General features: G+C 56.5%; 2 protein-coding genes across 2 annotated transcripts in view; one reads left to right on the top strand and one right to left on the bottom strand.

Annotated features, from left to right (window-relative positions):
• The first annotated feature begins 1,522 nt into the window (after positions 1–1,522).
• On the top strand, positions 1,523–18,773 carry EPHB4 (EPH receptor B4). The gene is made up of 17 exons (XM_012759120.2): positions 1,523–2,072; positions 4,686–4,756; positions 4,992–5,279; positions 6,006–6,402; positions 7,684–7,839; positions 8,085–8,417; positions 8,751–8,875; positions 9,259–9,424; positions 10,520–10,622; positions 10,825–10,889; positions 10,995–11,108; positions 11,207–11,454; positions 14,746–14,961; positions 15,227–15,376; positions 16,123–16,316; positions 16,503–16,658; positions 17,743–18,773. Exons 1-17 carry the CDS (start codon positions 2,021–2,023, stop codon positions 17,870–17,872), a joined length of 2,964 nt encoding a protein of 987 aa, XP_012614574.1. The 5' UTR covers positions 1,523–2,020; the 3' UTR covers positions 17,873–18,773.
• ZAN (zonadhesin) overlaps positions 18,194–20,467 on the bottom strand; it is a 38,045-nt gene continuing 35,771 nt past the window's right edge. Inside the window, 2 exon segments of the mRNA XM_075994853.1 lie at positions 18,194–18,246; positions 18,499–18,626. Coding sequence (XP_075850968.1) covers positions 18,194–18,246; positions 18,499–18,626 — 181 coding nt within the window.

Raw genomic sequence — 20,467 nt, 5'->3', positions numbered from 1 at the left:
AAGACTTTTAGAGCATAGAGGGTCCAGGTGCAGAGGGGGAGCAGCAAAAGGAGAGGGTTGGGGGCGTATGCGGATGACAGGGAGGGAGACTGTGCATAAGAGAAGGGAAGGCCAGGCCCACAGCGGGAAGGGAGGAGGGGATTCCCAGCTACAGCCTGGTCTGCCTGGCTCCAGCGAAGCCGGCTGTTTCCTGCCCTCAGTGACCCCCCCACCCCGGAGCAGGACCCAGGCAGGGCAACGAGGAAGGGCAGGGGTGTGGGGAGCACCTCTTGTGGAGGAAGATAAGTAGGCTGGGACAAGAGGTCATCCCAGGCCTGGCTGTCCTCTCTGGTGGGGAGGGGGGTCATGGCGCTCAACAGTCCCCCAAGCATCCTGAACTCCTCCTTCCTTATCTTTTGGCCGCTTAGCTGCTCCAGACTCTGTCCCCCTTAATTACTTTCTGAGTCTAAGTCCTTTCCTTCCAGCTCTTGCAGGGGCTGGCTCCTGCAACACACACACCCCAATCCACCCACCCAGTGATCCACACTATAGGTGCCCTGAATTAGAAGGGGGGCTGGTGGGAGGGGCATGGCTTTCCTGGACCCTCCCTACTAAGTGATGGATGGGAGGAGGGAGTTGGCAATGAGAGGAAGGGCCCCTCCCAGCCATCCCGAGGGCCCCCAGGAGCCAGACAGGAAACAGCCTCAGGAAAGACAGCAGCGGCAGCCACAGCCACAGCCTCCGGGGTCACGGCTGCGGGCGGCGGGGGAACCCCCCCAAATGCAAGAGTGAGAGTGAGAAGGGTGATTTGCAGATCTATCCGGACCCTTCACCCTCTCGGACACACCTACCTTTTATTTACCCTCGCTTCCTTGATTTTTCTATAGTCCTTCCCAGCGCAACCCAGTGCGCACCTCCTCTGCACATTTTCAGCGTTAGGCTGCGCGCACAGTAGGTCCCAGATACTTAATGTTTACAGTATGATTGTGTGAACGTTCGCTCTGGATCCTCTGGCGAGCCTCCATTCTCAAAAGCTTCTACCTCTCTTTTGCCTTCCCTTTGCCCCCGCCCCCGCAGTCCCCTGCGCCAACTAGGGGTGGTGGGCGCATCCAAGAGTGGAATCTCAGGTCCTCAGCGAGGTCAGAGCGGGCTTTGTGTGTGTGCTGCACATTGCGCGCACAGCCGTGCGGCCCTCCGTGTTGCTCTGTGTGTTCCCTGCTCCCCCGGTGTCTGCCGGATTCGGGCCTGTCCCGGGGGTCCCTGGGCCCTAGCCCGGACATGCTCGGTCCCGGGCTAGGCGCACGGCCACTGTGCACGTCTGGGCGGTCCCCGGGCTCCTAGCCCGCTACCCCTCCCCCTTCGCCAAACTTTCTCCTAACTTCCCGACCTGCTCCGCTCGGCGCCCCTCTTCGCTTCCCTCATGAATTATTCAGCAGCGCGGGCTCCAATCAGCGTGCCCGGGCCCCCTCGTCGAGCTCCGGCTGGGGGGAGCTGCCCCGCCCCCCGCGCGCCCCTCCCTCCTGGGCCAGGCGCCGCCCGGCCCAGTCCCAGCGCGGCCCAGCCCCGGCCCGGCCCTCTCGGCCCCTTGCTGTAGTCTCCCTCCCTCCCTCCCGCTCCGTCCCCGCTCAGGCTCCCACCCTCCCTGCCCGCGCGGAGCGTACTTGGCCCCGCAGCGCTAGCAGCGTCACTCCAGGGAGGGGGGGAGAACGCGAGCGGCCGGTTCACCCCCCGCCAGCCGGGGCGGGACCCCAAAGGCCCCGGAGGGACCCCGGCTCCAGCCACGTCTCGCTCTGCGCCCGCCCGGCGCGGCCACTGCCAGGACTCCCCCAGCCGGCCGCCTGCGCGCGCGGCGGAGACGCGGGACCACACCTGGGCGCCGCCGCCCGGTGCCCGGCGCGCCCGCATGGGCCCGCGCTAAGGGCGCCGACTGAGAGTCCCGGGCAGGGAGTCGGCGTGCACACGCCCGAGGGAAGGGGGTCAAACCTGGGGGGGCTAGGGCCCCCCAAACTCGGATCGGATCCTACCGGAGTCAGGCGGCGCCATGGAGCTTCGGGCGCTGCTCTGCTGGGCTTCGCTCGTCACTGCTTTAGAAGGTGAGTTTCCTTGAGGGCACCCCGTCACTCCTGTGGCCCCCAAAGTTGGGTCTCAGAGTAGAGGAGCCGACTTCTCTCCACCCCTGCCCCGGCACCCCAACCCTAGACGCTCCGGACCTACAGAGCTAGAACGGGAGGGGGGGCGGGGAGGAGGCGGCCCGGCGGGGAGTGGAGTTTTCTTTTGTTTGGGAAGAGATGGAGTCGAGCGGCGACCCGGGACGCTCCCCCAGCCCAGCTCCCCCGACACGTACGGCTGACTCCAGACACCCTTGGCAGCCTTTCCTGTCCTCCCCACCCCGATCTTCAAAACTATCGGCAGAGTTTCTGGCTCACTCCCCACCTCTCCCTGAAAATGAGGGAACGTTTCTGGAGTAGCAACTGCAGACCAGGCAGAACTTCGGGCTAGGCCACGAAACGACCCCCGCCAGCAGTTCCTTAGCATCCACACCTTGGTCCCGCGATTGCACACTGCTGTCAGGATGGCCTTCTGCATTTACACTCCGCACCCCCACCTTCGCTCTCCCAGCCACTGCCCTTGCTGCAGCACGACCCCTTCCCTGGTTTCCCGGGCTGCACCCCACCCCTCTAAATGCCGTCTAGGCCCGGGCCCTGCCTGAGTCCTTCTGCCAGGCAGTAGAAATGGACCTACACAGCCTGTGTGGCCCTAACTCAGCCCAACTACGACCTCCTAGTCTCTCCAAATGTCTATTTTTCTATATTCATCTCCAAATATTTCTTCATCCATGAGTCTGTGTCCCTCCTCCTCCCCTAGAGGGGGAGCCCAGAGCCCTATAAACCCTCCTGGGTCCCTAATCTCCTTTCAGTGAGCGGCTTCCCACCCCTTCACTGCCTATCAAAGGGGTCTCTAGGGAGTGGGCCATGGGGGGCTCCTGCAGGGGGAGGAGTCAAAGGCTGTTAGGTGGAAAACCCCTCTCCCCCAGGCTGGGCTGGTCTGCTCTGGGCTGGGGATCAAAGCTGAGGTGTGGGGAGGGAGTAGGGTAGGTTTGCCTGGCTCAGAGAAAGAAAGGGAAGAGGACTGTGGACGCTAGAGGAGGGAGGCCAAAGGGGCAGAAAAACCACAGGACGAAGTGTGAGAAGAAGGGATAGATGCAGGGAGGAAATGGTTCTTCCAGTGCCCATGCCTCAGAGCCGCCCAAGCACCAGGCAGAGCGCTTCACAGATGCTATTTTCACCATCCGGACAACGCTGGGGGTGGGAGGTAGTATTGCCCCCATTTCTCAGATGAAGAGACTGAGGCTTAGAAACGTTAAGTAATTTATCCAAAGCCATATGCCTGAAGGAAGGTGAAAAGGGTAGGAGACAGAAAAGCAAGAAGAGATAGAGACGGTGAGGAAGAGAAATGGCAGTGGACAGAGAGAGGTGAGAGACACAGCGAACTGACAGATCAAAGCAGCGAGCTGGAGGCCGGAGCCCCAGATGGGGTGAGAGAAAGTGAGCCAGAGCTCAGCTGAGGACATCCCTGAGGCAGAGACAGTGTGTAAATTGGAGACAGGAAAACACTATCCAGGCTGGAACAATGGAGGGTGGAGACGGCAGCCTCTATCCCCCCCTTCCCTGAACCCGGGCATCCTGTCCCCAACGTGCTGGGCTGTCTCCTGCCACCCATAGGGGTCCAGGGCCTCACCTCAGGCTGGCGGGTCTACCTGCCCCCTGCCTCCTGGTCATCACTTGGTCCCTGGGAATAGGCTGTCCCACCTCCCACCCTCCCCCCTTCCCTCTCTCCTGCAGCCCCCACAGTGCTGATCCCAGGTGTGCTGCTGGCTCCCTGGGGGGCCCCATCTCTGCTCCCAGGGAATTCCCCACCTTCCCCCAGCCTCACGCCACCCTCCACTGCCAGGGGCTGTGTAGTATTTCCTAATCCCCCTTCCGCCAGTGCCTGTCCCCTCCCCCATGATGCGGGCCAAGCCAGGTGTGTTCATCCCCCCCCTCCCAGTCTCCTCCCCTTCGCCTTCCCGTAACCAAATCCAGATGTGAGGCCTCTGCCGAGCCCCGTGCATGCGGGAACCCAAGCGTCCTGGCCTCCAGCACTTCCTTGAGGACTCGGGGGAGGGGTTCTGGGGAGGGGACAGGGCTGGGCCTCAGTAACTGAGAACCACTTTAGAGGAGAGGGTGGAGGTTCAGCCTAAAGAGGGGGTGGGGACTTAGAAGCGGAGTGGAGTTGGTGGTAGACAGGGAAGGGAATGCAGAGGCCCAAGACAGCCCCTAGGGAGGTGTGTCCTCAGCCAGCAGCCCTTTGCCCATGTGCTGGGTGCTGGGTGGTCAGGACCAGAGCAGCTCTTGTTTTAACCCTTTCTGAGCTGTTGACCCTGCTTCCCTCCAGCATTTTGGTTTTCGTCCCTGCTTCAGGGCACAGCCCTCAGAGAGACCTAGATCTTTGGGGGTCTGGTGGCCTGCCAGCTGTTGGGAGTGGGGTTGGCATTCAGAAAAAGAGGCAGAAGTCAGACAAGGGTTCAGAGGGCATAAGTTGCCCCCCCACCCCCACACTTCTCTGGCTTGGAGCTAAGAGGACCCACCTGTCTCAGTTTCCAGGGGTCTGGTCCTCCTGGCCCCCTCCCTGTCCCAAGTGCTGACTTTGTCTCTTGTCTGTCTCAGAGACCCTACTGAACACAAAATTGGAGACTGCTGATCTGAAGTGGGTGACGTTCCCTCAGGTGGAGGGGCAGGTAAGAGCTGGGGCCCTGAAGGGAAACTGAGGGAGGAAGAAGGAGGGGTGAGCATGCTGGCCGTTTCCTGTACCTTCCTCGCCGCCCCAGATGGCAGCAGCCTGAGCAGGTTTTCCTCTGAGGCCTTGCTCCGAGAAGACCCCCAGCAGCTTCTGCCCCAGTCCCTCCTTGCTCCATGGGAAACACCCCACGCAGACCCCACAGCAGCCCCAGGCTGAGCCCCCTCTCCCCACAGTGGGAGGAGCTGAGCGGCCTGGACGAGGAGCAGCACAGTGTGCGAACCTACGAGGTGTGTGATGTGCAGCGGGCCCCGGGCTTGGCCCACTGGCTGCGCACTGGCTGGGTCCCACGGCGTGGTGCCGTCCACGTGTATGCCACGCTGCGCTTCACCATGCTCGAGTGCCTGTCCCTACCTCGGGCCGGGCGCTCCTGCAAGGAGACCTTCACTGTCTTCTACTATGAGAGTGACGCTGACACGGCCACAGCCATCTCGCCAGCCTGGATGGAGAACCCCTACATCAAGGTACCCAGGCGCCCCGAGACTCAGCCATGGCCAAGGTGGGGGCCCAGTGAGCAGGCCTTTGGCAGGGGTGCAGGGGGCTAGAAGGAGGAGTCTGGTGAGGGAAGAAGGTGGTCTTGAGGGTGGAGCAGTGGAGAGCATGTTGGCTGCCTGGCCTGGTCCCCTGGGAGGCCTAGGCTCATGCTGCTTCTGCAGACACCTCAGCCACCCTACCCCAGCATGCTTCTGTCCTCTGACTACACCTTCACAGCCCGGGGCTCCGCATCACCCAATGCCTCACCCTGCATGCCTTCTCCCCGGCCTCTTCTACCCAACCCCTACCTATCTTCCAAGTTCCAAATCAAGGTCTTCTCTGTGCGGCCTTGGCTGATTCTGTGTGCCCTGGAATCTTGCACTGGGCACATACCTGGCCCAGCACCGTGGAGTCATTCGTTTCCATCTCCTTGGCTCTGGGGTCGGGCCCTGGTGTGGTGTAGGTGTTGGTACATGTTGGTAGAACGAGTAAGTGAACGGGGGAGGGGTGCTGGATAGAGACCGGACACGTGGTAGGAGCTCAGCAAGGATGAATGGACGATACTGGGAACTGCAGGAAAGTGTGCACTGTGGAAGGTGGAGAGAAGGTTCCAGAATGGGAACCCAGGAAGTCAGGGAGGGTGAGCTCAGAAGAAGATAGTCCATGGGTCCTCAGGGGAGTGGGGACAGCAGTAGTGCATCTTCCCTGCCCGGCAGGTGGACACGGTGGCTGCTGAGCATTTGACCCGGAAGCGCCCTGGAGCCGAGGCCACAGGGAAGGTGAACATTAAGACACTGCGTCTGGGACCGCTCAGCAAGGCCGGCTTCTACCTGGCCTTCCAGGACCAGGGGGCCTGCATGGCCCTGCTGTCCCTGCACCTCTTCTACAAGAAGTGCCCCCCGCTGACTGTGAACCTAACCCACTTCCCGGAGACCGTGCCTCGGGAGCTGGTCGTGCCCGTGGCGGGGAGATGCGTGGCAGATGCCGTCCCCGCCCCAGGCCCTGGCCCCAGCCTCTACTGCCGCGAGGACGGCCAGTGGGCCGAGCAGCCAGTCACGGGCTGCAGCTGTGCTCCAGGGTTCGAGGCTGCTGAGGGCAACACCAAGTGCCGAGGTGAGTGCTGGGGCTTCCCCCATGAAGCCTGCCTCTCCGCGGTAGCGTCTCACACTCCACCCATGGAGCCATTTCTTCAGTCTTCGTTTTGAACATTATTCACTGTCCCGGGCACTCACTTACTGGAGGGCTCACTTTCTGAGCCCTTCCTCACTTCCAGACTCTTCTCTCTGTCCCTGTCCAACTCCAGGTGCAGGACTGGCCTGGGGAGGGGACCTTGTCTGGCTCAGGACAAAGGGATCATGGTGTTTGTTCTTGTTCGTTGTGGCCTCTAATTTACTGATAGTGAATTCTCACTTAGCTTTTTCTCTAAAGTGGAGCTGCTTAGCCTGGGTTTTATAGATGGGATGTAGGGAATCCATGGGCTTTGGTGGAGGAGAAAAATGAGTTTATTTTTACAACTCTCCACCTGAAATTCCACCGTGTGGAATGCCAGCAAGTGCCCTGTAGTTGTAGCAGGACCTGAGACTTGGGCACCCAACAAATCACAGGTACCTACAGCCCGTTCCAGGTACCACAAGAATCTCAAAATGTTGTTTTTGCTCACCATGACTTCCATGTCACAGAGATTGTGAGAACTGCTGTTATGTCTTGTTAATAAAGAAATGCAAATACTGCTGTATTATGAACTTGTTTTCTTAATGTTTTGATCATCTCAACGTACTTTGTTTCCTTTGCAATCCAATTTTGTGGTGTACATTTAAAATTATTATCCTGAGCAAGGATCTGTAGGCTTCACCAGACTGCCAAGGTCAGGGTCAAAAACGGTTAGGACACTTGCTCTGGAGGGAGGGTCTCCTTTCTTCTGTTAGAGGTGAGGTTTCTGACATCCTTCTTTCATTCTCCTCCCTTAGCACTTTGTACAACCTTGAACACAGCTGGATGTTTGGTGCATGGTTTTTTTTTGTTTTTTTTGAGACAGAGTCTCGCTTTGTTGCCCAGGCTAGAGTGAGTGCCCTGGCGTCAGCCTCGCTCACAGCAACCTCAAACTCCTGGGCTCAAGCAATCCTCCTGCCTCAGCCTCCCCAGTAGCTGGGACTACAGGCATGCACCACCATGCCCGGCTTATTTTTTCTATATATATTAGTTGGCCAATTAATTTCTTTCTATTTATAGTAGAGACAGGGTCTCACTCTTGCTCAGGGTGGTTTCGAACTCCTGACCTTTAGCGATCCGCCCGCCTCGGCCTCCCAGAGTGCTAGGATTACAGGCGTGAGCCACCGCGCCCGGCCTGGTGCATGCTTTTGATGAAAAATCTTTCTTTCTCTCTCTCTCTCTCAGCCTGTGCCCAGGGCACCTTCAAACCCCTGTCAGGAGAGGGGTCCTGCCAGCCATGCCCAGCCAACAGCCATTCTAACAGTATCGGATCATCTGTCTGCCAGTGCCGCATCGGGTACTTCCGGGCCCGCACGGACCCCCGGGGTGCACCCTGCACCAGTAAGTGACCAGCAGCCAGGTGCAGTTCATTGGGGAGGGAGTACAGACCCCTGGGGTGGACCCCACCACAGCCCTGTCCTCCCCGGGCTTCCTCCTGTGACCCTGGCATATGCTGGTCCCCAGCCTGAAGGAACTGGTCAAACACACTATCTCCATGGCAGGAGGTCAGTGTGGCTGCTTGTCCATCTGCTGGCCCCTCCCTGCCCTGTGGATCAGTCTCTGCCTGACTCCCTGGTCTTCTGCAGCCCCACCCTCCGCTCCACGAAGCGTGGTTCCTCGCCTGAATGGCTCCTCCCTGTACCTGGAGTGGAGTGCCCCCCTCGAGTCTGGCGGCCGAGAGGACCTCACCTATGCACTACGTTGTCGAGAGTGCCGGCCCGGGGGCTCATGCACAACCTGTGGCGGAGACCTGACCTTCGACCCTGGCCCCCGGAACCTGGTGGAGCCCTGGGTGGCAGTTCGAGGGCTGCGTCCTGACTTCACCTATACCTTCGAAGTCACTGCTTTGAACGGGGTGTCCTCCTTAGCCACAGGGCCTGTGCCATTTGAGCCTGTCAATGTCACCACTGACCGAGAGGGTGAGACTAGGGGCTGGGCAGCCTGTGGTTGGCTGGGAGACACACATGTCCATGGGAAAGGCCAGCAAGGGGTGTGGATGGGCTGGGGGCCTGACTGGGAAGGGTGGGACTGGGGAATGGGGTCCCCAGGAAGTGTGGATGGTCAAGGCTTTTGGAGCAGGAGGCAGAAAAAGAGAGATGCAGAGGCAGCCGGGCCAGGACCAGGCAGGGAGATCAGAAGGAGTTCCCGGAATAGGCAGAGGGTGGGGGGGTGGCACACGTGTAGCCGGCAGAGGAAGAGTTAGAAAGAGGCAGACCTGCCATGCAGAAGGGCCCATTTGTCTCTGTCCCCAGTGCCCCCCGCGGTGTCTGATATCCGGGTGACTCGGTCATCACCCAGCAGCTTGAGCCTGGCCTGGGCTGTTCCCCGGGCACCCAGTGGAGCCGTGCTGGACTACGAGGTCAAGTACCATGAGAAGGTAAGACAAGGTCTGGCCCTGGGGGTGGGGCTGGGACACCTGAACTGCTGGCGTCTGGCCGCATTTGAATTCCAGCTCTGCCAGGTAATAGCTGTGCAAGCTTGGCCAGCCCCTTGGCCGCGCTAAGCCTCAGTCTCCCGATTTGTAGAACAACTGTGAGAACTGGCTCAGCACAGAATTGCTGCAAGGAGTAGATGATATAATGAATGCAAAACACAGGATACAGTGCGTGTAGAAGTGAGCCCAATGGCCTCACCTGTCACCTGCCACCCAATGGGACCAAGATGCTAGTGGTTGGGGTATAGGAGTGGAGGGGGAAGCAGGAAGAGCTGCAGAAACTGGGGGCCCTGGGTGACGGCCAGCCCCCTCTTTCTCCTGGACAGGGTGCAGAGGGCCCCAGCAGTGTGCGGTTCCTGAAGACATCGGAAAACCGGGCGGAGCTGCGGGGGCTAAAGAGGGGAGCCAGCTACCTGGTGCAGGTGCGGGCACGCTCTGAGGCCGGCTATGGGCCCTTCGGCCAGGAGCACCACAGCCAGACCCAGCTGGACGGTGAGCCTGGGGGGCAGGGCATGGTCAGGGGACTCCCCCCCAAGTCACATCCCTGCACCCCTCTTGTTCCCCATTGCAAAGCACAGCCTAGTGGGGAGAGCATAGGATATAGAAACCAAAACTCACAGCTGGGTGTGAAGCCCGGCTTGGCAGCCGACCAGCTGTGTGACCTTTAGCAACAGCCTGACCCATGAGCCCAGGTCCTTCATCCAGTAAAATGGGAATGTCTGAAGCCTCTTAAAGGGCTTTGAGCATTAAATGAGGTAGCACGTGTTGGTTCTAATGTGCTAGACCAGTGGCTTTCTAAACCTTGTAAATTTTTTAAAATTTTTTATTGAGATGTAACTCCTGTGTCATACAATTCACCCATTTCAAATGTACAAAATTCGATGGCTTTTAATATATTCACAGAATTATGCAGCCATCATCACAATTAATTTTAGGACATTTCCAGTACCCTAAAAAAGGACCTATACCCCTTAGCCGTCATTCCCCAACCCTCTTGTTGCCCCAGCCCCTGGCAAACACTGATCTACTCTCTGTCCTTGTGGACATGCCTACCCTGATATTTCATAGAAATGGAATCCTGCAATGTGTGTACTTTTGTGACTGGCTGCTTCTTTCATTGAGCATAATGTTTTCAAGTTTCATCCATGTCGTAGCATGTTAACAATGCTTCATTTCTTTTTATGGGGAAATAATAATCCATTGTATGGATATAGCACATTTCGTTTATGCATTCATCTGTTGACGGACATTTGGGTTGTTTCTACTGTTTGACTATAAGTCTTAATTTTTTGCCTTCAGAACCTTTCATTCAAATGAGAATTTTTGTGGACATGAGTATTTATAATAAAACACAATCCATATTGCTCTGATAGTAACAGGGTTGGGAGACATCCCCCCCCTTACCCTGAGGGATTTTAGAGGAGCCCACAGCCCCGTGGAGGATAGTTCGAAACCCACTGTTCATCCCCTGTCCCCCTTCACCTGTGTCCTCTTCCTCCACCTGTCCCACCATGCTGGAGGCTTGGTCTCAGGAGCCACAGGCCGGGGCCGTCGGGGTCTCCTGGTCAGCAGCCTTTTCTCCCCCAGACAGTGACAGCTGGCGGGAGCAGCTGGCCCTGATTGCAGGCACGGCAGTTGTGGGTGTGGTGCTGGTCCTGGTGGTCATTGTCATCGCAGTTCTCTGCCTCAGGTAAGGGCTCTGAGCACCTGGAGGCCCTGAGGAAGTGGCCACCTGCCCATGTGGTCCAGGGCAAGCCTTCCTGTGTGCCCCACTGGCCTGCGTTCACTTGAAATCTTCTCCCATCCCTGTACCTCCCTTCCCCGTGTTCCTCTATGGGGACATAGAGATGTGTGACTCAGTTTACCTTTTGCTTCTTTCTCACTGGCTACAGGAAGCAGAGCACTGGGAGAGAAGCAGAATATTCAGACAAACACGGACAGTATCTCATTGGGCACGGTGGGTTGCCCTAATCTGAGGGAAACGGGTTGGCGGGCAAGAGGGTGTCCTCCGAGTCTGGTGGAAGCTCCTTCCAGGCTAACGGGGCCCTGCCCGGTTCCCTAGGTACTAAGGTCTACATTGACCCTTTCACTTACGAAGACCCTAATGAGGCTGTGAGGGAATTTGCCAAAGAGATCGACGTCTCCTACGTGAAGATTGAAGAAGTGATTGGCGCAGGTAAGAGGACAACTGCTCGGCACCCGGGAATGCAGTGGAGGGGCAGGCAGGGCCACACCGGGGCTGGAGGGAAGCTGACCCTCGCGTCCTTGCTCCAGGGGAGTTTGGTGAGGTGTGCCGGGGCCGGCTCAAGGCCCCCGGAAAGAAGGAGAGCTGTGTGGCCATCAAGACCCTGAAGGGTGGCTACACGGAGCGGCAGCGGCGCGAGTTCCTGAGCGAGGCCTCCATCATGGGCCAGTTCGAGCACCCGAACATCATCCGCCTCGAGGGCGTGGTCACCAACAGTGTGCCAGTCATGATCCTCACGGAGTTCATGGAGAACGGCGCCCTGGACTCCTTCCTGCGGGTGAGCCGCTCACCCCTCTCCCCCATGCGCCCTGCACCCCCCACCTGCGGCCAGAGAAGCCTGAAGCTTCTGCCTCTCTGTGGGGCCCGCTGACCCATACAGCTGAGGGGCTGTCATTCCTTCTTTCACAAATATTTACTGACACCTCCTACACACCAGCCACTGTGCTAGGCCCCCCGGAATTAAGCCAGGCACTCAGCAAACGAGATTTCTGCTCCTGTGGAGTAGACAGCTCTGTAAACCAACAAGTAAACAAACAGGCTTTTTAAAAAAGCAAACGGATCATTTCAGAGGTGGGAAAAATCAAACAGGATCATGGAAACGTGGCTGGAGATGAGGTAGGAAGAGTGTATTTCATTTTTGTCACTTTGACAGATTTTGCTGATTTTTTTTTTTTTTTTTTTTGAGACAGAGTCTCACTCTCTTGCCTGGGCCTAGCTCATAGCAACCTCAAACTCCCATGCTCCAGCGATCCTCCTGCCTCGGCCTCCCAAATACCTGGGACTACAGGCACATGCCACCGTGCCCGGCTAATTTTTTAGTTGTTTGGTTAATTTTCTATTTATAGTCGAGACAGGGTCTCACTCTTGCTCAGGCTGGTCTCGAACTTCTGAGCTCAAACAATCCTCCTGCCTTGGCCTCCCTGAGTGTTAGGATTACAGGCATGAGCCACCGCACCTGGCCTGATTTTTATTATCTTCGTCATTTTAGAGACAGGGTCTCGCTCTGTCACCTGAGCTGGAGTACAGTGGCAAAATCATAGCTGAAGCCCTAAACTCCTGGGCTCAAGTGATCCTCCCCCTTCAACCTCCTGGGTAGCTGGGAGTACATGCGTGAACCACTGAGCCCAGCTAATTTTTTAATTTTTTTGTAGAGATAGGGTCTTACTGTGTTGCTCAAGCTGGTCTCAAATTTTTGGCCTTAATCAGTCCTCCTGCCTCAGCCTCCCAAAATCCTGGGGTTATAGGCGTGAGCTACTCCACTGGCTATTTTTTAAACTTTGACATCTTTTTTTTTTTTTTGGAGACGAGTTTTGCTATGTTGCCCCAGGATGAGTGTGGTGGCATCATCACAGGTCACCAAAACTAAATTTTTGGGCTCGAGTGATCCTCCTGCCTCAGCCTCCCAAGTAACTGGGACCACAGGTGTGCACCACAACACACAACTAATTTTTTCTATTTTTGGTAGAGACAGGGTCTTGCTCTTGCTCAGGCTGGTCTCATACTCCTGACCTCAAGTGGTCCTCCCACCTTGGCCTCCGAGAGTACTAGGATTATAGGCATGAACCACGGCACCCTGCCTGGGCATCTTTTTTTAAAAAGTGAAAACATTTTCTCTTTTTTTTTTTTTGAGACAGAGTCTCACTCTGTTGCTGCCCAGGCTAGAGTGCCGTGGTGGCAGCCTAGCTCACAGCAACCTCAAACTCCTGGGCTCAAGCAATCCTTCTGCCTCAGCCTCCCGAGTAGCTGGGGCTACAGGCATGCGCCACTATGGCCGGCTACTTTTTTCTATATATTTTTAGTTAGCCAATTAATTTATTTCTATTTTTTTAGTAGAAACGGAGTTTCACTCTTGCTCAGGCTGGTTTTGAACTCCTGACCTTGAGCAATCCTCCCATCTCGGCCTCCCAGAGTGCTAGGATTACAGGCGTGAGCCACCGCACCCGGCCTGAAAACATTTTCCTACGTAGCAAAATAGCATTGGATTTCACAGAATTACAGTGACTCCTTAGTATCACCTAATACCAGTCAATATTCATGTTTACCCAGGGCCCCAAAAATATCTTTTATTGCCTGCCAGTTTAACCAAACCAGGACCCAGTTTAGGACCAGGCATTGCACTTGGTTATTATTTTTTTGAGCCTCTCTAAATGCTGAACAGTTCCTTGTCATGACACTGACATGATGAAGAGCTGGGTCCTTGTCCCCCTGGATGCCCGGCCTTCTGGATTTATGGGACTTTCCCCTGTGGGGTCATTTAGCTTGTTTTTCTGTATTTCCTGTAAGGGAATCTCTATCTGAGGTTTTGATAAGTTTGAAATGCAACTTTGGTGGCTAGACTACATGGGTGCCATCAGCAGACTCGTACTGTCTAGCTCCCACCAGGAGGAGTGGTGCTGACACAGACCCTTGAGTAGCATGAGGACAGCCTGCTCCCTCCCTTGTGTGTGTTTATGGTGGTACCGTACAGAGGTCCAGCTACAGGGAAGGAGAGGGCGGGTGGGAGAAGAGATGACATGTGGGTAGATGAGAAAGAGACAGTCACGAGAAGATGGGGGGAAAGTGTGTTTGGGGCAGAGAGTTGAGACCCAGAGTAGGCAGGAACTCGGCATGTTTAAGAAACAGAAGGGCCGGGGGGAGGGAGGGCAAGGGCTGTAGCATTTGTACCCCCACAATATGCTGGAAAAAAAAAAGAAACAGAAATGCCACTGTGGTTGAACCCAGTGAGCAGAGGAGCAACGGTAGATCCTGAGGTGCGTGGTTCCAGGGGAAGCCTTTGGAGGGGTTTCAGCAGGAGGATAAGATGGTTTAAAGGGATCACTTTGGCTGGGTGCCGGGGAGCAGGAGCAGAAGCTGGGAGCCAGTGATGGGGCTGTTGCTGTCATTCATTCCGGCTGTGGGGTAGGGGGAAGTGGTTGGATTTGGGACATGTTTGGAAGCGAGTCCAGCAGAACTTGCTGATGGATTGCAAGTGGCAGGCGACAGGGAGACGGAAACCAGCAGACTCTGAGGTCTGCAGCCTGGCCATTTGGCAGGTGGTATTTTCATGGACTGAGATGAGAGGCCTAGGGCAGGTGTGGGTTTGGAGCATTCTTTCAGAATTTGGTTTTTGGTCTCTGTGTCCCTGGCCCTGCAAGACTGCAGAGAGTCCCCTACATCTTAGTTAACTGTCACTGGTTTGTTTATCCAATGAGAGCAAACTCTGTAAACTCTGTAAAGGTCAAGGTTGTGCTTTAGACCTTGGATTTGGTGCTGGTCACTGGTTATACTTCAGTTCCTCACTGTTCTCTTACAAAACAGCACACAGCTGGTCCAAGAAGGCTGTGCTGAGATTCCAGCTGGGTCAGCACAAAGGCATGTTCACCTGAGACAGGTGGCTCAGAGCATACTCCTGACAGAACTGTCACACGTAAGGAGCATGTTAGCTAAAATGCATTCATTGAGTATTTCCTGGTGTGAAACACTGTACTAGGTTGAATGGAAGAACACATTTTAAAAACATCCCCTTAAATCTAATTGAGAGAGACTGGATGCTGTCCTAACCATGCCCCTCTCCCTCTCTGCTCTGCAGCTGAATGATGGGCAGTTCACGGTCATCCAGCTGGTGGGCATGTTGCGTGGCATCGCCTCTGGCATGCGGTACCTGGCCGAGATGAGCTACGTCCACAGAGACCTGGCTGCCCGCAACATCCTGGTCAACAGCAACCTTGTGTGCAAGGTGTCTGACTTTGGCCTTTCCCGATTCTTGGAGGAAAACTCTTCGGATCCCACCTACACAAGCTCTCTGGTAAGGCTGGGAACCAGGGGTGTGAGCTGGTTCTTACAGCCAGGTGGGGACGGCAGGTTGGAAAGGTGGGAGGCTGAGGGATTGGTGGCTCTGGTCCAGGGAGGGGGCAGTCAGCTTAAGAACCCTACTTCCAGGTGTCAAGGAAAAGGACAGAGTTGGGGAATTGGGGGCTTGGGGCCTGAGCAAGGGGGAAAAGCAAACGGCAAGGGGTCAGTGTGCCTGGGCCAATGAGTCCCTCGGCTCACCGTTTCCTGCCCCTCTGCAGGGAGGAAAGATTCCCATCCGATGGACAGCCCCTGAGGCCATTGCCTTCCGGAAGTTCACATCTGCCAGTGATGCTTGGAGTTACGGGATTGTGATGTGGGAGGTGATGTCGTTTGGGGAGCGGCCATACTGGGACATGAGCAATCAGGATGTAAGTGGTCACACCAAGCTTTTCCTGGAGTGTTCTCTCACATGGGATACAGGAGGGAGGGCGGGATTCCCAGATTGTCATCACTGCTGGGTCCTTGAGCTGGACGGGGTGGCACAAAGAAGAAAATCTTCGCATCAGAGAGTTTGATGTTGGCCGGGCACGGTGGCTCATGCCTGTAATCCTAGCACTCTGGGAGGCCAAGGTGGGCGGATTGCTCAAGGTCAGGAGTTCAAAACCAGCCTGAGAAGAGCGAGACCCTGTCTCTACTGTAAATAGGAAGAAATTAATTGGCCAACTAATATATATAGAAAAAATTAAGCCGGGCATGGTGGCGGATGCCTGTAGTCCCAGCTACTCAGGAGGCTGAGGCAGAAGGATCGCTGGAGCCCAGGAGTTTGAGGTTGCTGTGAGCTAGGCTGATGCCACAGCACTCACTCTAGCCTGGGCAACAAAGTGAGACTCTGTCTCAAAAAAAAGTAGAGTTCGATGCAGCATATTTGGGTCACAGAGGGACATGGAAATGGAGGACAGAGTTGGGAGGTTGCACGACTATACCATAGCCTGACAGCTGCTGGGGTGTCCAGCCACAGAGAGCCTCAGCTCCAGCCAGGAGAGTTCCTGGATTTGAGATTCTGGGGGGCTATGGCTCCTATACCAGCATCTATTAAGTCACCATCTCCTTGGGGCCTTTGGCATCTTCCTTCTGGACTGCTTCACCCGGCGCTTCTCTGCATCTTTCCTTCCAGGTGATCAATGCCATTGAACAGGACTACCGGCTGCCTCCGCCCCCAGACTGCCCCACCTCCCTCCACCAGCTCATGCTGGACTGCTGGCAGAAGGATCGCAACGCCCGGCCTCGCTTCCCCCAGGTGGTCAGCGCCCTTGACAAGATGATCCGGAACCCTGCCAGCCTCAAAATCGTGGCCAGGGAGAATGGCGGGTAAGGACTCCAGAGAATGGGCCCTGCTTTCTGCAAACCACCCGCAAGCCACCCACCCTGCCCAGAAGTATCCGTCCCTTTGGTGATAGTAGGGTGATCTCTGTCTGCCTCTGCTAGGCTTAGTTCAGCTTCTCAGCCCTGACTCAGGCCTGGGACTCAGCATTCCTCCCCATCCTTGCCCCCCAGGGCCTCGCACCCGCTCCTGGATCAGCGGCAGCCTCACTACTCAGCTTTTGGCTCTGTGGGCGAGTGGCTTCGAGCCATCAAGATGGGAAGATACGAAGAAAGTTTTGCAGCTGCTGGGTTTGGCTCCTTCGAGCTGGTCAGCCAGATCTCTGCGGAGTAAGTGGCAGTAGGACCTGAGGGGTGGCAGGGATTGCAGAGCAGCCAGAGGGGCTCCCGGGAGCAGGGAGCTCGGGGGCCTGAGTCAGGCCCACAGGGTCTGCAGGGCCTTTGGAATTGATTTCTGGTGCCGACTTTGTTTCCTCAGAGGGGCAGCCCTAAGGAAGTTGCTCTGTGCCATGCCCAGAAGAGCCCTGAGCAGTGACAGTCCCTGGGGCTGGGGACCCAGGGGTCCCAGGCTAGTGTGTCCACCTGACCTCCTCCCACCATCAAGGCCCTGGGCCATCTCCTTGGAGACTCATAATCTGTCACAGTCTGTATCTATCTTTGCGCCTCTATCTACATTCCAGACCCAGCTCTCACATTAACAACGTGTCAACTCTGGTTCTGTTTTCCCACCCATAAAAGGAGAATACTGGACTCAGTTTTGGAGATCCTTTCCAGCTTTAATGTTAAATGGTTTTATGATTCCTTCCTTCGCCTCCCAAATGCTGTTTGTCCCTGCTTGGCCTCTGTCTGGTGCCCCTCCTTCCTGCCTCCCCATTTCTCTCCAGAGGTCTCTCACCCTGGGTTGAATAGCAGAAGTGGAAGGACTAGAAATCTGGAACCAGAACCAGAGGGTCGCTGGCCAGTCTGCCCCCTGGGGCCTGGGTGCTCCTCTCCCTGACTTGGCCCAGCTTCTCCTGGACACAGGGTACTCCTCTCCCTCCTCTGTCCCCGTAACTCAGTCTCCAGATGTTAGCAGCCCCAGGTCCTCTCAACGATGTTCTAACTTTCTCCCTTTGGCCTTTTCTTTCTCACTTCTCCTTCCCTCTCCATCTGTGTGACTTTTCCCCCAGCCTCATTTTGTTGGCTTTTCTCTCTCTCTTTCCTCCCCTTCCCAGAGCCTCCAAGGCAGCACCCCTCCCCACACACACACTGCAGCTGCGCAGGACACCAGCCTCTCTGGCTCCTAAATCTTCCGGAAACTGCCCGGCAACGGCTGATGCCAGTCCCCCTGTCCCACTGGCCTTCTTGATTGGCTGACAGGCCTGACTGGACCATGGGGACCCTCTGCCTCACTGAGCTCTCTGTTCCTCCACAGGGACCTGCTCCGAATTGGAGTCACTCTGGCGGGACACCAGAAGAAAATCTTGGCCAGTGTCCAGCACATGAAGTCCCAAGCCAAGTCCGGAGCCCCGGGAGGGACAGGAGGACCAACCCCACAGTACTGACCTGCAGGAACTCCCCACCCCAGGGACACAGCCTCCCCTTCTTCCTGGGGCAGAGTGGGGACTCACAGAGGCCCCCATCCCTGTGCCCCACCGGATTGCACTTTGAACTTATCGGGGTGGGGAGTTGGCAATTTGCAGAGACAGGATTTGGGTGTTCTGCCATATGGGAGTGTAAAAATCCCCTCCCCCTACAAACCTGGGTGGGTAACCCCAGACCAAGGGTGAGGGTGCCTTTCCCTCAGGACTGGGTGTGAACAGAGGGGAAGGAAGTGCCCATAATCTCCTTACCTCCCCAGAGGGCTCCCCAGGTGCTCCCCCACCTTAACGGGTGTGTTCCTGCAGACCAAAGAGGGTGATGAGCTCCCGGGTGGAGCCTGTCCCAGGAGGCAGGAAGGGGTGTCATGGCCCAGTGACAAAATCATTGGGCTTTGATGCCCCAACTTGCTGCTTTTGCCACCAAACTCAATCATTTTTCCCTTGTAAATGCCCCTCCCCCATCTGCTGCCTTCATATTGAAGGTTTTTGAGTTTTGTTTTTGGTCTTATCCCCCTCACCCTCCCACCCCCCGACCTTTTGTTTCGTTTTTTTCTACGGTCCTTGTCATAACTTTTTGTATTGGAGGTCACCTGTTTCGCTGTTGCCTCCTTTGCCCAAGTTGAAACAGGGACCCATCCTTGTATCTTTCCAGAACAGTGCCTTGGTCGCACCACGACCCCGACATTCCCCTGCCTCCCCAGAAACCCCCAAGCTGTGTCTGGGGTGGTTGTAGGGGTGGGTAGTGAAAGGGGCAGTGAGGTGGTGGTGGAAACCAGAGTCAAACGTCAAACGTCGGTGCTTGGAGGGTTCTTAAATTATATTTAAAAAAATAACTTTTTGTATAAATAAAAGAAAATGGGAAGTGTCCCAGCTCTGGGGGTGATTAGGAACCAGGATGGACTAGATCCTTAAGAGAGTGGAGTCTGGGGGACTTTATGGCCCACTGAGAGGGGTTGGGGGTCTGGGGACAGCAGGGCTTTGGTGAGGGGCATAGTTCTGGGCCCCAGGGTGTGTTTGAGGTGGGGGTGGGGGCCTGGGATATGAGTCACTGGCAGCTGCTTCTAACGGCTCCAGCTGGCTCTGCCAAGAGCCTGGGGCACCTCCGGGGTGGGGCTGCCTCCCCCCACCTCCCTTAGCAGAGGCTGGGGGCTGTGGGAGGGAAGGGAGACTTGAGCTCTTAGCCCTGCCCTGCAGCCTCCTTTTTAGAGGAGGAGGGGGCTCAGGCTGGGGCAGGGGGTCCAGTCATGAAGGAGACAGATGTGGACCAGATGTTGACAGCTGGGGCTGGTTTAGAGGCCGTGGGGGAGAGTGTCTGCATTGGCTGTGAGGGGGGGAGCGGGGAGAGGCAGGAGGGGACCCCCCACGTGTATACACACACACACACACACAGAGGCTGGGCTGGGGCTTTGAGGACAATTCTCCCATTCAAGATGCTGCCCAGGCAGGTTCTCCCAGCCTCCTGGGAAGGGAAGGGGAGGGGAAGCCTCCTAAGTGTCACCCCTGGCTTCTCCCTCCCCAACAGGAAGATGAGTATGGGCTCAGTCCCCAGCTCCAACTGCCTGGTTTTCTTTCCTGCCATCTTTGCAGTTTCCTTCTTTTCTCCCAGTGTCTGCCCTCCCTCTGGGCACCTGCAGGGGCAGGCCTGGTTTAGCCAGAGGAGCTTTTCCCATTTCTGCACCTCAGTCGCCCCCTAGTGTTGGATGTGGGTCAGTGCGAGGGCCCCAGTCCACAGCTTGGGGCCCTCCCTGCCCAGGGAGCCTTGGACAGTGCCCTTGTTCCCATTTCCTACCTCTACCACCCTCTAATGGAGTCCCCAAAACTCCTGAGCCCTGTCCCCTCTCCCATGGTGATGTAGCATGCATGTGTTCCCCATAGGGGGTGGCAGGGACTCAGTCCTGCGGAGGAAGGGTGAGTGCAGAGGGTGCGGGCCCAGGCCCACCCCTCCTCCTGCCCACCAGACATCAGACAGAGAAGGTGAATTAGAGAGCTGGTATGGGGAGGATGGAGGTCGGGGGGTAGTGGCAAGGCTGAGAACGAAGGCAAAGGGTAAATAAAAATGCCAAGGGAGGCCTGGCGCAGTGGCTCATGCCTGCAATCCTAGCACTCTGGGAGGCCGAGGCAGGCAGAGATCGCTCAAGGTCAGGAGTTCGAAACCAGCCTGAGCAAGTTCGAGACCCTTTCTCTACTAAAAATAGAAAGAAATTAATTGGCCAACGAAAAAATATATAGAAAAAATTAGCCAGGCATGGTGGCACATGCCTGTAGTCCCAGCTACTCAGGAGGCCAAGGCAGAAGGATCCCTTGAGCCCAGGAGTTTGAGGTTGCTGTGAGCCATGCTAACACCACTGCACTCTAGCTGGGGCAACAAAGTGAGACTCTGTCTCAAAAAAAAAAAAAAAGCGAGGGGAGAGGGTCAGGGCAGGTGGGCTGCACAGGCCCCGTGATGCCCAGCTCTGGAGGCTGCCTGAGCCTTCCTGCCATGCGCAGCCCCCTACTACAGGAAGGGGAAGTCCCGCTGGGCAGGGTGGCCTGGCCAGCGGCACCCCTCCCTTCCTGGGG

Source organism: Microcebus murinus, chromosome 19 (assembly GCF_040939455.1).
Source record: "Microcebus murinus isolate Inina chromosome 19, M.murinus_Inina_mat1.0, whole genome shotgun sequence".
NCBI lineage: Eukaryota > Metazoa > Chordata > Mammalia > Primates > Cheirogaleidae > Microcebus > Microcebus murinus.
This window is presented reverse-complemented; position numbering and strand designations above follow the sequence as displayed.

Excerpts from the sequence above, each read along its gene's own strand:
- EPHB4 (XM_012759120.2), top strand. The coding sequence starts at position 2,021 with ATGGAGCTTCGGGCGCTGCTCTGCTGGGCTTCGCTCGTCACTGCTTTA. Across the intron at positions 8,418-8,750 it reads TGTCACCACTGACCGAGAGG|TGCCCCCCGCGGTGTCTGAT; the intron begins GTGAGACTAGGG and ends CTCTGTCCCCAG. Across the intron at positions 16,317-16,502 it reads GTGGCCAGGGAGAATGGCGG|GGCCTCGCACCCGCTCCTGG; the intron begins GTAAGGACTCCA and ends CTTGCCCCCCAG.